The following is a 15,060-nucleotide window of genomic DNA, read 5'->3' on the forward strand; positions in this document are numbered from 1 at the left end:
GCCACTGCACTCTAGCCTCGGCGAGAGAGCCAGATTCTGCCTCAAACAAACAAATCAACAAACAAAACAAAAAAAACCCGAGTACTTCTGGGTTCCTGTTTCTTTAGGAGGCGGGCCAAGAGCTTTCAGCCCATTTGCAGGAGCGGGGTGACGGACACCTAGCAAGTCCAATGGGCATCGAGCGCGTTTAGGCTCGGCGGACTGTGAGAGCCAGCCTGGCCTCGGTCCCCAACTTGAGCACCGGCCCTCTGCTGCACGTCCCTTGCCCTCGCAACGCTAAACAATTAAAAAAAAAAAAAAGACAAAAACAGGAACCATCTCAAAACACACACACACACAGAAGGATCCGCATTCAGAAAGGCGTGCACCTCCCCGCCTGATCCCCACCTCGCATCCTGCGGCTTCCCGAGCGTGCATCGCCCATTTACCAATTCCCTTCCTGGGAGCTGCGGCCTCCCTCGCTCGGCCCCACTCCGGGTTACCCTTTCCCCAGCTCCCGCCTTAGCCAGGGGCCTGCCCGCCGGCAACTAGAGCTCGGGTCGAAGCGCCGCTCCACGCCGGCCTGCCGCTCTCCTGGCTCCACTTTCACTTTCGGTCCCGGGCGGCGAGGCTTGCGGCGGTGGCTGCGGCGGCGCGAGGGTGAGCCAGACCCCAGACCCCCAGGTACAGCGCGCTCGAGCCGCGGGGAGGGGACTGCGGGCCCGGAGGAGAGCTCGACACCCGCCTTTTCTCTGAGCCCGCGGGGGAGGCCTGAAGGCCTGGGGCGCGGGAGGGAGGCAGGGCGCGGGACGGCGTGGGGGAGTGGCTGGCTAGGCCCAGGTCTGCAGGGTGCCCGGCGGGTCTGCCAGGTGTCTGGCGGGTCGGCGGCGGGCCCACCCCTGCCGGTCCGGGTCCTGGTCCCTGTCCCTCCGGGCACTTGGCCGGTGCGCCTGCTCCGCGGGTCTCCCTGCTGTTCCGCGGGTTGCAGCCTCCCTCGGTGCACCGCCTAGCGCCTGGGTGCCTGCCAGCCCTGCAGGCCTAGAGCCCGCGCGGGGCGGGCGGCAAGGTCAGGCGGAGGAGGGCACGTGCCCGGAGCTGCCAGGGAAACCCAGAGGCTTTGGGTTAACGACTCGGTGGGGTGGAATGCGCGGGCCGTGTGTCCTCAAGGTCGTTTTGCTCCCTGCTTCTCCTGTTCTGGTTGGCAGTTCTCTCTTTCCCCTTCGCTCTGGCTCTGGCTGGGTTTATTCAGATAAAGCTCCCCTTTTGACGCAAATTAAAAGTTTCCTATCTAGGCGCCTCACTGGCCAGGTGGGCCCGAAAGTTAATTTCATGAGGGGGCGGGGAAGAGCACACTCTTAACGCTTTTGGATTTCTTTGTGTAGGCTAGGTTCAGAAAGAAATTATCTGTTTGCTATTAAACACCTAGAGTATTCGCCTCAACTCAGGACATGGTCAACAACTAACAAAACAAAACAAAAAAACTTTAACGTTGGGCAAAGTTGTTTCTTCCCTAAAGATTTGGAATTATGCTAAGTAGCACATTTTCAGGTGGGGCCTGAATGGAAACATTCTAGTTTGTTTTTTTCTTTTTTTTTTTTTCCAAATTCAATCCAGCATTTTTATTAGTTACCATCAGTGCTTGTTAATTTCATTATTCAGAGAACTTTGGAAGAACCTCCATGGTGATGATCTGTTTCATATCCTATAGTGCCCCAATAAAAGGAAGGGTGAAATAACCCAACCAGTTGCCCCTGACTTCCTTGGTGATTGGGAAAGGTCGGAATCACCTCACGCAGCTCAAATAACGTTCCTAAAATATCTTGAACTCTTCCTTGCTGTGAAGTAATTGACTGTGACAGATGCTTTAGTTTGATCAGAGGCCAAAGGACAATCGTTTTTAAACCTTTAAAGGAATATAGCCAAGTACAGAAAAGTCCTTTAAAACCCCTATTTGCGAGCTCTAAACCTGCTTGCTTGATATTTTTCCTTAAATATCTCATGGACATCACAAATTAAACATATTAAAAAATGAACTCAAGATTTCTTCTCCTCCCCTTTAAATCTGTTCCACCTCTAGGCTGCTCCATCTCAATAAAGAGCACCTGTGACTATCCAGATGTTAATTCAAGAAACCTGGCAGTCATCCCTGATCGTTTTCTCCCTCATCCCCGACTTCCAATCCACTGCAGATGTGGATGTTGAATCCTTCTATAGTGTATTCTCTCTCTCCCATCTCCCCTCTCTCAGCATCACCCCAGCACAAGCCACAAGCCTACTTTATCTAGATTGCTAACTGGCCTCTTGGCCTTTACTCTTGCTTCCTTTCAGTCTTCCATTTTTCACACGGCAACTGGGTTGATTTTCTTGGGACATGAAAGAAACCCTAAGACCTCCTAGCTCAAAACCCTTCCAACAGCTTCTCATTGCACTTAGGATGCCAACTGAAATCCTTAACCTGCATTTAAGGCTGTGTGATACTCTGGTCCCTGCCTGTGTCTCCTGTTGCATCTTTGCCTTGAACTTGTGTTTCAAGTTCACTGGCTTTCCTAACCAGTGCTTTCTACTGCCTCTGAGCCTGCAAAATGCTTGTTGTTCTCCCTACTTGGAACACGCGCCCTGTCCCTCTTTTCTCAGTTAACTTGTGTCTGTCCTTTAAGTCTCAGCTAAAATATTCTCAGAGAGTGCCCAGTGGAAATTTGTCTGCTGTTAGTCTCTTCTGGTGTATGTGTGTGTTTTCCTTTATATCTCTAATCACAATTAGTTGCTATATAAATTCTGTGTAAACGTCTTAAAACTCCCACCTCTGATTTTAAGTTCTTTGAGATCAGGGACCTGTGCTGCCTTGTACTAATACCCAGAAAAAAAACCCTCCCACATAATAGGCTCTCAATAAGTGTTTGTGGAATGAATGATCAAAAATGTTTTAACTCATTTAATCTTTACTACAATCTTGTGAGAGAGATATTATTATTATTCCATTTCACACATGAAGGAGATGAAAATGGGATTAAATAACTTGCACAGTAGGTGGCAGAGCAAGAACTGAAAGCCAGGTATTCTGGCTGTAAGCCTAATATGTATGTTACTGTATCTTTATAATTTTGCATGTGTATGTATGTATGTGTATATCTACTCTGTGTGTGTGTGTGTGTAACCATATTTGTAGAAAAAATATCAGAGGCTTCTACTTGGTGTTCTAAATAAAACTGTGCATTGTGAGTCTTGATAACATGCGAAGGAAAAATGAGTAGAGCACCACATGGTAAATCAGAAAGTAAAAGCAGAAGTTTAAAAAGAGATCTTAGACAGGGTGCAGTGGCTCACACCTGTAATCCCAGTACTATGGGAGCTGGGGCAGTAGATCACCTGAGCTCAGGAGTTTGAGACCAGACTGGCCAACTGGTGAAACCCTGTCTCTACTAAAAATACAAAAATTAGCCGGGCGTGGTGGCACATACCTGTAATCCCAGCTACTTAGGAGACTGAGGCATGAGAATTCCTTGAACCTTGGAGGGAGAGGTTGCAGTGAGCCGAGGTTGCACCACTGCACTCCAGCTTGGGTGACAGAGTGAGACTCCGTCTTAAAACAAAATAAAATAAAATAAAATAAATCGAAGAGATCTTGATAAAGCTGAAAAAGCAGGGAGTTTATACTCACACAGACTTGGATTGCATTCCAACAAGTTGTGCGAACTTGGCAAAGTTACATGAATGTTTCTTTGCTTCAGTTACCCCGCCTTGAAATGAGAATAATAGGTTATTAGAGAGACTGAGCATGTGCAAAGTGTCTGGCACTTTGGAGGAGTTTAGTAAATATTAATTCTTTTTCCTCCTTGGCTTTTATTCCTTTAAGTGTTAGTAGAGTTTAACTTCAAAGAGAATTGTACTTCTCTTGGGAAGAGCTGCTGATGTTGGGTAGACTACTGTTTTTGAGAGCTTTCTTTTTTTTAACTGCATCCCTTTCAGAAAATTGTTAGTAAAACCAGACCCTAGGAGACCAGCCAGAACCATGGAATGCCATGTTTCAAACTGGAACACTTATTATTGGAAGTAAAGCCAAACAAGAACAAATATTTCAGGAGAAGAGCTAAACACATTGCATGATCACAGAATCTTGGATGTACCCTACTATTGGGAATTAATAGGAGAATTTATCAGCGAAGCCCTTTATTCACTACATGGAGTTTTCACCACACCCCAGTCATGTGCAAAATGTTTTTTTGTTTTTTTGTTTTTTTTTTTAACCAAGCCCCACTCATGCACTGCATCCTCCTTGAGGCACAACTGTTTCTCTTTGGCCCCCACATGGACCCAACCCTGCAAAGCCTCTGATAGCAAGTCTCGGTACCAACCACTTTGGCAGCCCATCAGCCTTTCTGTTAGCTCAGAACCAGTTGGAATTTCTGGATCTCCTCTGGGGCTGTTGGAGATCTCTCAGAGTCCTTACATGCTTGAACCTGCCACCTTCACAGAGCCCTCTGGATTCCATCTTGGGGCAAGGGCAGTGCTCATTAAGCTGTTGCTGCCAGTAATTCCATATGGAAAGCAGAATGTAAGTTCCATTTACTCTCTAGTTCCCCAGTTAAAAAGGAAAAAAAAAAGTCCTCTCTGTTCACACTTCCTGTCTCATCTGGGTGGTGCCTTTTAAACTGGGATTATGAGATTTCCAAGACTCTCTTTGCTGTGCAGGTAGCCTTTCTATTTAGCCTCCAGACTGCTCCAGAGGTGAGGAAAAGGGAGGTCCCTTGAGCTGTGCGTTTGGGAAGGTAGAAAGGAAGTGAGGGGTTAAAGAACGTACATCAGCCATTGCCTTGAAGTAATATCTAATCACATATAGTTGAAGGGGGAAAGCCAGGGTTTGGCCGGGATGAGCTGTTCAACCTTGGCTTCTCAGTAAAATCTCTGGACAGTTTTTATTTAAAAAAAAAAAACCCAAAACCAGAAATCAAACAATCCAAAAAACCATTCCCTGATCTTATCACCATAGATTCCAGTCTAATTGTTGTCAATAAGGACTCAGGCATTGACAATTTAAAAAGCTTCCTAGATCACATTCATATGCAGTCATAGTTGAGAAACTTGACATCTCAGAGAAGGAGAATTCCATGTACTGTGAACAGTTCGAGGGATCCACATTGTAGGTTTGCTGCTTTTCCCAACTGGAGCAAGAAGTGATGGGCCAATCACTTGCATTCACCTGGTAGGGCCCCACTTGGCAAACACCCATTAGAAAGGTGTGTTTTTGTATAAGAGAAATAAAAACTTATGTTTGATTCTTGGGGCATGGATTGCCAACTCCCTTAAAATTCACATTGCTTTTATGTCTGATGGCCATTAAAATGAAGTGCAAAATATGGTCTGCAGCATGACTCCCACATGTTCTTGGCAGAATCTTGGAATTACTCTTTTCCCTGCCTTTCATATAACCATTCTCCATCAAGTCCTCTGGGAGTTCCCTTCTGTCCACATCAATTGCCTGAGCTGCCTATATGTTCCCCCTTTGTGGCTTAGCTCCTGCCCTGGTTTGCTCTACCTGTGATGCTGTTAATGCTCTCCTTCATTTAGAAATCTAACGTATCCTTTCACAGTCAAATGCTTTTGTGTGAAGGCATCCCAAGGAGTCACTGTAGTCAGAGTCACTCTCTCTCTTTGGAAATATAATTTCATTCTTCCCAACACCTTTTATTATTATATTAAAAATATTTTACACTTTCCATATTGTGTTTTATTATTTGTGCATGAGCGTTTTCTGTCCTTCCAGATTTTGAAGTTTTTGACGGTAGGGGTTCAGTGTCTTGTGTATTATTTTATCCCACACAGGACTCCGCACGCTGCCTGTGCGTAACAGGCATTCAACACATACTTGGTGGATGATCGTAAGACAGAGTCTGGGTGACTGATACGTTTGTCACAAACTACTGGGAAAATTGAACTCTTTAAGCTCTTCCTGGCTAAATAAATATGTAATTAACTTTTGGCATGATGATTTGAGGAAGACACTGATGTTATTAAAGGTTGCTATTACTCGCAGGGGCAGTGGAGACCTCGTTCTAGTGGTGGCAGCAGCAGTGTCGGCATCTGATTTCCAGGGCACGACAGTGGCTTTCTCCAAGGTCCAGTGTCAGTGGGGAGTGGTAGCTTGGTCAGATGTTCCTCTCATGTGGCTCTGGTTTTGCCTGTTTCATGAGCTTGGTTTCCCAAATATCCTGCAACTCTGTGACCCATTCAGTGAGCCATTCAGGATCCCCTAATGATTCCCTTTCTGCTTACATCAGCCAGAGCTTGCTTGTTCTGTTGCTTACAACCAAGAACCCTGACATGTAGAGTTAATTTAAACTTTGAACATCAAATGATGCTTTCTACTAGGTATTAATGATTATCGTTAACCATAAACATCTTTCTTACATGAAACCATAACATAGGGAAGGTCCCTTTATTTTCTGGAAAAGATACAGTACTTTTGGAAGTTTGTGTCTATTTCTGTGAATGCTGGAGATACATGCTAAAATTATGTTGTGTCAATAACATTTTAGTGACATGTATTTTTGCTTTTGTACGTTTGTTCTACTAGGTAGTTAGAGCAAGAAGATGGTATTTCCATCCCTCAAGTGGTCCCTTGCAACAATGTCATTTCTGCTTTCCTCACTGTTGGCTCTCTTAACTGTGTCCACTCCTTCATGGTGTCAGAGCAGTGAAGCATCTCCAAAAGGTAGTAATGGGACACCATTTCCTTGGAATAAAATTCGACTTCCTGAGTACGTCATCCCAGTTCATTATGATCTCCTGATCCATGCAAACCTCACGAAGTCGACCTTCTGGGGAACCACAGAAGTAGAAATCACAGCCAGTCAGCCCACCAGCACCATCATTCTGCATAGTCACCACCTGCAGATATCTAAGGCCACTCTCAGGAAGGGAGCTGGAGAGAGGCTGTCGGAAGAACCGCTGCAGGTCCTGGAACACCACGCTCAGGAGCAAATCGCGCTGCTGGCTCCCGAGCCCCTCCTTGTCGGGCTCCCTTACACAGTTGTCATTCACTATGCCGGCAATCTTTCAGACACTTTCCACGGATTTTACAAAAGCACCTACAGAACCAAGGAAGGGGAACTGAGGTATTTTTTTTTTCTTTTTCTTTTAAACTGCAAGTGCTGTCCATGACAAATTCATTTATCAGATGGATTGTCTTTTAAAATTCCCTTTGTTGTTGAACTTTTTCTTCAGTTTTGCTTTTGCATCTTCTTTATAGTGTTAAAAATGGCTTTTTCCCTTGCTTTTAAATCTAATTTTAAAATTCTATTTTAACCAATTTTTCCCCCCAGGTCTATCAGAGTGAATATCTACTTGTTTATGTAGTTAGATTTCAGAGACATAATAAACATGTTTCATTTTCCTGACCTGTGGATTCGTTTCCTAGGGCTGTTGTAATGAAGCACCACAGACTGGGTGGCTATAAGCAACCAAATGTGTTCTCTCTCAGGTCTGGAGGCTGGAAGTATGAAATCAAGGTGTCAGCAAGCCCATGCTTCCTCCAGACACTGGGTAGAATCCCTCCTTGTGTCTTCTGAGCATCTGGCGGTGGCCTTGGATCCCTGGCACACCATGCCTCGCGCTGTATGTTCTTTCCAGTCTCTCCTTCTATTGTCCCATGGCCATTCTGTTTCCCTGTGTCCCGTCTCCATCACCTTATAAGGAAACCAGCTATACCGGATTAGGGCCCAGCCTGGTGGCTGCTTGTTCACTCAATTATACCTGTAAAGACTGTATGTTCAAATAAGGTCATGTGCACAGATACCACGGATTAGGACTTCAGCAAATCCTATTAGCAGCCTCTTAGAGGAAATACTTTCATCTCCGTTAAAACTTTTTTAGAGATCTCTACTCAACTTGCTTTGATTCTGTTTTTAAGGAGGAGACTTATTTGGGGGAGATTTTGTGCCAAGTTTTAAAATGAAATTTTATTTATTAGTAGATTATACTAATTTGTTTTTCAATTTTATCAAGGTAAAAAAGTAAAATTTATTTTACTCATAGCCCCCTCAACTAACCACTGCTTCTATTTCAGTGAAATATTCTCCCAGACTTCTTTCTGGATGTGCGTATATGTTATTTTATATAAATGGAATTGTTATATTTTCTCGTTTACAAGGAAAATTTTTTAACTTAATATGTTGGGAAGATATTTTATATAAATGATTATTACTAGGCATCATTTTAATGATTTTATTAAAATATATGTTTGTACATTAATATCTTCAATCCTTTGGCATTAGAAATGAAATTATTTTCAACTTTTCAGTATCAACAACACTTTGGTGAACATCTTTGTAAATTATTTATTTAGAATAAATGCCTGTAAGTAAAATTGTAAATCAAAGAGCCTATACATTTTTGATCTCTTGTCATTTTTTCTCACTCCTCACCAATACTATGTATTGGCAGTCTTCTTAGAGCAAAAAAGGCTCCAAAATAATTTTAATTTACAGAACTTTGATTAAGGAAGTTGAGCAGCTTTTGATATGTTTGTTAATGATTTGTAGGTTCTTCTTTCATTAATTGCCTGTTTATGAACTTTGACTTTGCCTGAGATTCCCTTGGTTGTTGGTTATTCTTTTACACAGTTTTAGGATCTCATTATCTGTTAAAGCTATTAACTCTTCCTCTCTTATTTTCCCAGTTTTGTTTCCTTTTTTTTTTTTGAGACAGGGCCTGGTTCTGTCACCCAGCCTGGAGTGCAATGGTGCAATCTCAAGTCACTGAAACCTCCGCCTCCTGAGCTCAAACCATCCTCCCACCTCTGCCTCCTAAGTAGCTAGGACTACAGGCATGCACCACCATCCTTGGCTAATTTTTGTATTTTTGGTAGAGATGGGGTTTCACTATGTTGCCCAGGTTGCTCTCACACTCCTGGACTCAAGTGATCCTCCCACCTCCCAAAAAAACATTAGGATTACAGGCATAAGCCACCGTGACCATGCCTGTCCTAACTTATCTTTTAACTTAGTTTATGATAGCTTTTGTCATGTAAAATATTTTTAGTCATAAAATCCATCAATCTTATAGTAACTTTAGGAATTAAAAAGCAAACAAACACCTGGATTAGAGTTCCTGGTGCTTCATGCTCAACTTTTATTTCACTTGCCTTAATTTTAGGATACTTGCATCAACACAATTTGAACCCACTGCAGCTAGAATGGCCTTTCCCTGCTTTGATGAACCTGCCTTCAAAGCAAGTTTCTCAATCAAAATTAGAAGAGAGCCAAGGCACCTAGCCATCTCCAATATGCCATTGGTGAGTCTGCACTCCTAGGTATTTTCTACAGGAAAATCTACTGATTCTCTGCAACTTACATTACCCTAGGGACAGTCAACATTGGGTCACCTGTTTTGTTTTATTGCCTAGCAGATAGTTGCTAACATTTCCTTTCATTTACACCCTATGCTTTTGTTTTAAGCCACAGTTATATGTAATCAAAGTAAAAATTGCCCCTAAAAATGCAAGATTTCAGTAACAGTGACATTCCAGGTTATACATGCTGATAGGAGGGAAGTGGTGTAAGAAATTCAGGTCAGGTTTAAATAGTAGTGCCATTCACAAAGTGCTTTCTCATATGATCTTTTAAAATTATTTTAAAGAGAATGCTTTGTTAATAAGGCCATATTTTTAGCATATAGTTATTTTCTATAATTTCCATATACAATATAGTAATATTCACTATATAATTTGTAACTGAGTGTGCAAAATTGGGCAGACAGAAAAAGAGAATAAAAGTAATCTTTTCCGAATTTTATGCTGCTAAAGGTAAGTAATGATAGATGGCTTAGCTTCCCGAGGGAAACCATTATTGCCCAATTTCAAAGCAGATGTGGACAGCATTGCCTCTGATTTTTAAAAGTTGCTAGAAGATGACCATGCAAAATGAATAAAACTATTCAGTACCATTATCCTTTGATTCTGGTAGTTTAGAAAAGCATCAGCTGGGTCGTCATTCTGCTACTGGTGTGTAACACCTCCTGTAAGCACATCCTTTGTTCAGAGAAACTCACTGGGGATGAGACTCAGGGTAAAATGGGCTTTGCCTAGAGTCCTAAGGGATGGACAGCTTCCTCCCTGTGCTGACCAGGGAAGCAGTATCTTAGCATGGAGAGCCACTGAGAGCCACAGACCAGCCTCCAGTATGGTACTTCCCAACCTTAAAACTCTACACCTGCCTTCGAGTACCATAAGGATGCCTTCTTCAAACACTATTCGCATCTCCCATCCCCATGACAGAAGGCTGTCTTCTGTAAAAAAACACTCTTCTGCAAATTCCTACCAGCCAAGAACTTTTGTCCCCACTTTCACCCTTGTGTGTGAAGAGACAAGAAACAATTATGCTATTTGTCTAATATAAATTTAAAATACAGAATGTGCTTTTTCAAAATATAGTCCTCTCCCCCAGTTTTATGGTATTCCTGCCTGGGACAGAAGTGAGTTCTTGAATTGGTGAGTCATAGTTCTAGGAGAACAAAGGATCAGGGCTGGGAAGGAGACATGAGAGACTGAAGGACCAAACAGGATTAGAGGAGAAATTTGTAGGCTTGTAGAGGGAAGGCCTGCAGCTTTGGAAGCTCCATGAAGATGCTACAGTCTAAATACATGAATATCCAGGATCCACTTGTTAAAGATAGGAAAACTTATTCTTTTTTTTTTTTTTTAAGATAGGAAGACTTCTAATGCAAACTTCTCCCTTTGGACAGAAACATTTCTCACTAACAGAAATCTAATATGAGTGGTCCGAGCTCAAGCTGCAGATATCGAGCTGAGGAAGAGAACAATGGGGTCTCAAAATATCTTTTTAGAGACCAGAAAAACAAAATATATGCCATTGGAACATTGAAGCTTTGGGGCATGGGGCAGAAATTAACCACATTTAAATTTGAATTAATTTAATCAGGTTACTTTCCTAATAATTAACACAACGAGAGAATGGAAATTTTTGGCCAGGTGTGGTGGCTCATGCCTGTAATCCCAGTGCTTTGGGAGGCTGAGGCAGGAGAGTTGCTTGAACTCAGGAGTCAGAGGTTTCAGTGAGCCGAGATCACGTCATTGCATTCCAGCCTGAGTGACAGAGTGAGACTCTGTAAAAAAAAAGAAAAAGAAAAAAAAAAAGAAAAGGAAATTTTTGTTATGGGTGGGCAGAACCAGAATGCATTTAAAAAGAAAAGATGATTTGAGATCCTTTCAGAGTAAACTCAGGCTGGCTATCAGAATTAGTTTGAATGACCCAATGGTGACCAGAAGTTGGTGGCTGATGGGTATTAAGAAGGATGAGGGCAAATTGAGGTGGCTTATGTTTGTAATCCTAGTACTTTGGGAGGCAGAAGAAGAGGATTACTTGAGGTCAGGAGTTCAAGACTAGCCAGGGCAACATAGCAGGACCCTGCTTCTCTCAAGAAAAAAAAAAAAAAAAAAAAAAAAGATGAGGGCATAGCAATAAATGAGAATATAGGATTGTAGGAAAAATGCCTGTTACCATGGTTTCACCCAGCTACTTCTGGGTGGTTCTTTCTCCAAGGTCTCATCTCAGTGCTTTTTATTGCTGAGGTATTAGACTTTCTTCTTTGGGGGCAGACCTCTAAGACTGTACTGCTGTTAACCATACCCCACCTTTACCCTCTGATTGCACTTAAAAAGGTGATTTCAATGAAGCAAATCTAAGTTTGGAAGAAGCTTTGCGGGATCAGGCCCAGGCATAGGTATTTTCAATTATACAGAAGAACAGAAGCTCTTTTTAGGTACTACAGCGTTATATATTTTCCCCAGTGAGTATATGCTTGACATTGCATTTCCAGATAATTCTCAAACCTGTATTAAGGACATGTGGACTAGCCGCATCTTGGCAAAACTCACAGTCTCCGTTTTGCTTTGTCTCATCCATGTTATCAATCCACATATGCCAGATGTTAGTCTGTTTGCAATCATCTGAATTATTTAAAAGAAGCTGAGTGTTGATAGTTGCACAACTTCATGATCACATTAAGAGCCACTGAATTGTAAACTTTAAAATGGTAAGTTTTATGGTATGTGAATTATATCTCAATAAAAAAGAAATTGAGTAGAACAGTTTGACCTTAATATCTAAATTATAATTAGATATTGGAAAGATAACTTCTAAAGTAATTATAGAAGTGTCATTAGGGTCTGGCTCTGTCACCCAGACAGGGGTGCAGTGGGTCAATCTGGGTTCACTGCAACCTCCACCTTGTTGGCTCAAGCCATCCTCCCACCTTAGCCTCCCCAATAGCTGGGACCACAGGCATGCACTACCCACAGGGCTAATTTTTGTATTTTTTTTGGTATAGACAAGGTTTCCCCATGTGGCTCAGGCTGGTTCCAAACTCCTGAGCTCAAGCAATCTGCCCGCCTTGGATTCCCCAAGTGCTGGGATTGATATACTTTTAATATTATGTTTGGTAATTAGGAATTTTCTCATGTGTGGTGTATTGGCTAATTGGATTACTTGATAATTTGAATTATTCTGCTTTTAGGTGAAATCTGTGACTATTGCTGAAGGACTCATAGAAGACCATTTTGATGTCACTGTGAGGATGAGCACCTATCTGGTAGCCTTCATTATTTCAGATTTTGTGTCTGTCAGCAAGATGACCAAAAGTGGAGTCAAGGTGAGTCTAGGATTCTCACATATGATGACCAACTTGCTCTGGTTTGCCTGGTTGTGCTGGTTTTAAAACTGGAAGTCTGGCTGAGTGCAGTGGCTCATGCCTGTAAACCCAACACTGGGAGACTGAGGCAAAAGAATCCCTTGAGGCCACTGGTTTGAGACCACTCTGGACAACATAGTGAAAACCTGTCTCTTCAAAAAATAAAATAAAATAATTAGCCAGGCATGGTTCCTTGTGGCTATTAGTCCTAACTGCTAGGGAGGCTGAGGTGGGAGGATCCCTTGACACCAGGAGTTTGAGGCTTCAGTGAGGTATGACTGTGCTTTCCTGCCTAGGCAACAGAGCAAAACCAAGTGTCTAAACAAACAAACAAAGAAAACACCAAATAACAAAATTCTGGAAGTCCTACATCCTGGGAACCTCCTCAGTCTCAGGCAAACCGGGATGGTTGGCCAGCCTATTGTCACAGATGTTGATTTGTATAGTGAAGTTCTAATAACAACATAGAGAGAGTGTGGCCTGGCCTGAGTCGTGATCCTGGCTTCACCGCTGACTGACTCTCTGACCTTGGCCTATTCCCTCTGGAACTTAGTATTTACTTCTTTGGAAGGTATAACTTGGACTAGATCCTGCAATGGTCTCTAAGGTTGCTTCTGGTTATTTTTTTCTGCAGTTGGGAAGTAAATGTTACTGTCTGGCAAGGGATTTCTGGCTATGATAAGGATGAAAGAGAAACCTGCTTGAAATAGCCAGAGGCTGTGGGGAGAGCATTTGGGCCAGGGAATACTGGAATGCTGGAGAGAAAAATCTTGTTTCAAGGAGCAGGTGTTTCTCATCTGGGTACTGTTGCATAGTGAGCAACCTATACAACTGTGTGCCATGGCTCGGAATGCAAACAGGTTTTTCTGAGGGGAGGAGGGGATGCTTTATTTGAAGATACCTTATATATTTGTGCTGGTTTTCACTGAGGCCTGAATAGATGGGGATTCACTGCTGAATTGCTTTTGTTCCTCTAGTGCTGAGACTTCTTATTCTTGTGGAGATATCTTTACTTACCTGATGATTTGAAGGGGACTTGAGACTTAGATGAATGGAACATTCTTAATTCAGCAGTGAAACTATCAGCAAAAACACCTGCCCATTGTTTTGCCACTTATCTGAATCTCTTAGAAATGATTATTTTAATAATGTCCAATCTATACTAATATTTTTTCCCCATTTATTTATTTTATTGCATTTTAGGTTTTGGGGTACATGTGAAGAACATGCAAAATTGTTGCATATGTACACACGTGGCAGTGTGATTTGCTGCTTTCCTCCCCATCACCTACATCTGGCATTTCTCCCCTTGCTATCTCTCCCCAGCTCCCCACCCCGCACCGTCCCTCCCCTATTTCCCCCCAACAGACCCCAGTGTGTAGTGCTCCCCTCCCTGTGTCCATGTGCTCATTGTTCAACACCCGCCTATGAGTGAGAACATGCGGTGTTTGATCTTCTACTCTTCTGTCAGTTTGCTGAGAATGATGGTTTCCAGGTTCATCCATGTCCCTACAAAGGATCCAAACTCATCATTTTTGATGGCTGCATAATATTCCATGTGTATATGTGCCACATTTTCCCTATCCAGTCTATCGTCAATGGGCATTTGGGTTGGTTCCAGGTCTTTACTATTGTAAATAGTGCTGCAATGAACGTTCGTGTGCACGTGTCCTTATAGTAGAACGATCTATAATCCTTTGGATATATACCCAGTAATGGGATTGCTGGGCCAAATGGAATTTCTATTTCTAGGTCCTTGAGGAATCGCCACACTGTCTTCCACAATGGTTGAACTAATTTACACTCCCACCAACAGTGCAAAAGTGTTCCTATTTCTCCACATCCTCTCCAGCATCTGTTGTCTCCAGATTTTTTAATGATCGCCATTCTAACTGGCGTGAGATGGTATCTCAATGTTGTTTTGATTTGCATTTCTCTGATGACCAGTGATGATGAGCATTTTTTCATATGTTTGTTGGCCTCATGTATGTCTTCTTTTGTAAAGTGCCTGTTCATGTCCTTTGCCCACTTTTGAATGGGCTTGTTAGTTTTTTTCTTGTAAATCTGTTTTAGTTCTTTGTAAATTCTGGATATCAGCCCTTTGTCAGGTGGGTAAACTGCAAAAAATTTTTTCCCATTCTGTTGGTTGCCGATTCACTCTAATGACTGTTTCTTTTGCTGTGCAGAAGCTGTGGAGTTTGATTAGGTCCCATTTGTCTATTTTGGCTTTTGTTGTCAATGCTTTTGGTGTTTTGGTCATGAAGTCCTTGCCTACACCTATGTCCTGAATGGATTTGCCTAGATTTTCTTCTAGGGTTTTTATGGTGTTAGGTCTTATGTTTAAGTCTTTAATCCATCTGGAGTTAATTTTAGTGTAAG

General features: G+C 42.5%; 1 protein-coding gene across 1 annotated transcript in view; it reads left to right on the top strand.

Annotated features, from left to right (window-relative positions):
• The first annotated feature begins 320 nt into the window (after window positions 1–320).
• The window catches only part of ERAP1 (endoplasmic reticulum aminopeptidase 1), a 37,994-nt gene continuing 23,254 nt past the window's right edge, over window positions 321–15,060 (top strand). Inside the window, exons 1-4 of the mRNA XM_032275714.1 lie at window positions 321–663; window positions 6,551–7,091; window positions 9,130–9,268; window positions 12,508–12,642. Of these exons, the coding sequence (XP_032131605.1) occupies window positions 6,568–7,091; window positions 9,130–9,268; window positions 12,508–12,642 (798 nt within the window). The 5' untranslated portion in view covers window positions 321–663; window positions 6,551–6,567. The remainder of the gene's footprint in view (window positions 664–6,550; window positions 7,092–9,129; window positions 9,269–12,507; window positions 12,643–15,060) is intronic.

Source organism: Sapajus apella, unplaced genomic scaffold (assembly GCF_009761245.1).
Source record: "Sapajus apella isolate SASKATOON/1434 unplaced genomic scaffold, GSC_monkey_1.0 scaffold1, whole genome shotgun sequence".
NCBI classification, from domain to species: Eukaryota; Metazoa; Chordata; class Mammalia; order Primates; family Cebidae; genus Sapajus; species Sapajus apella.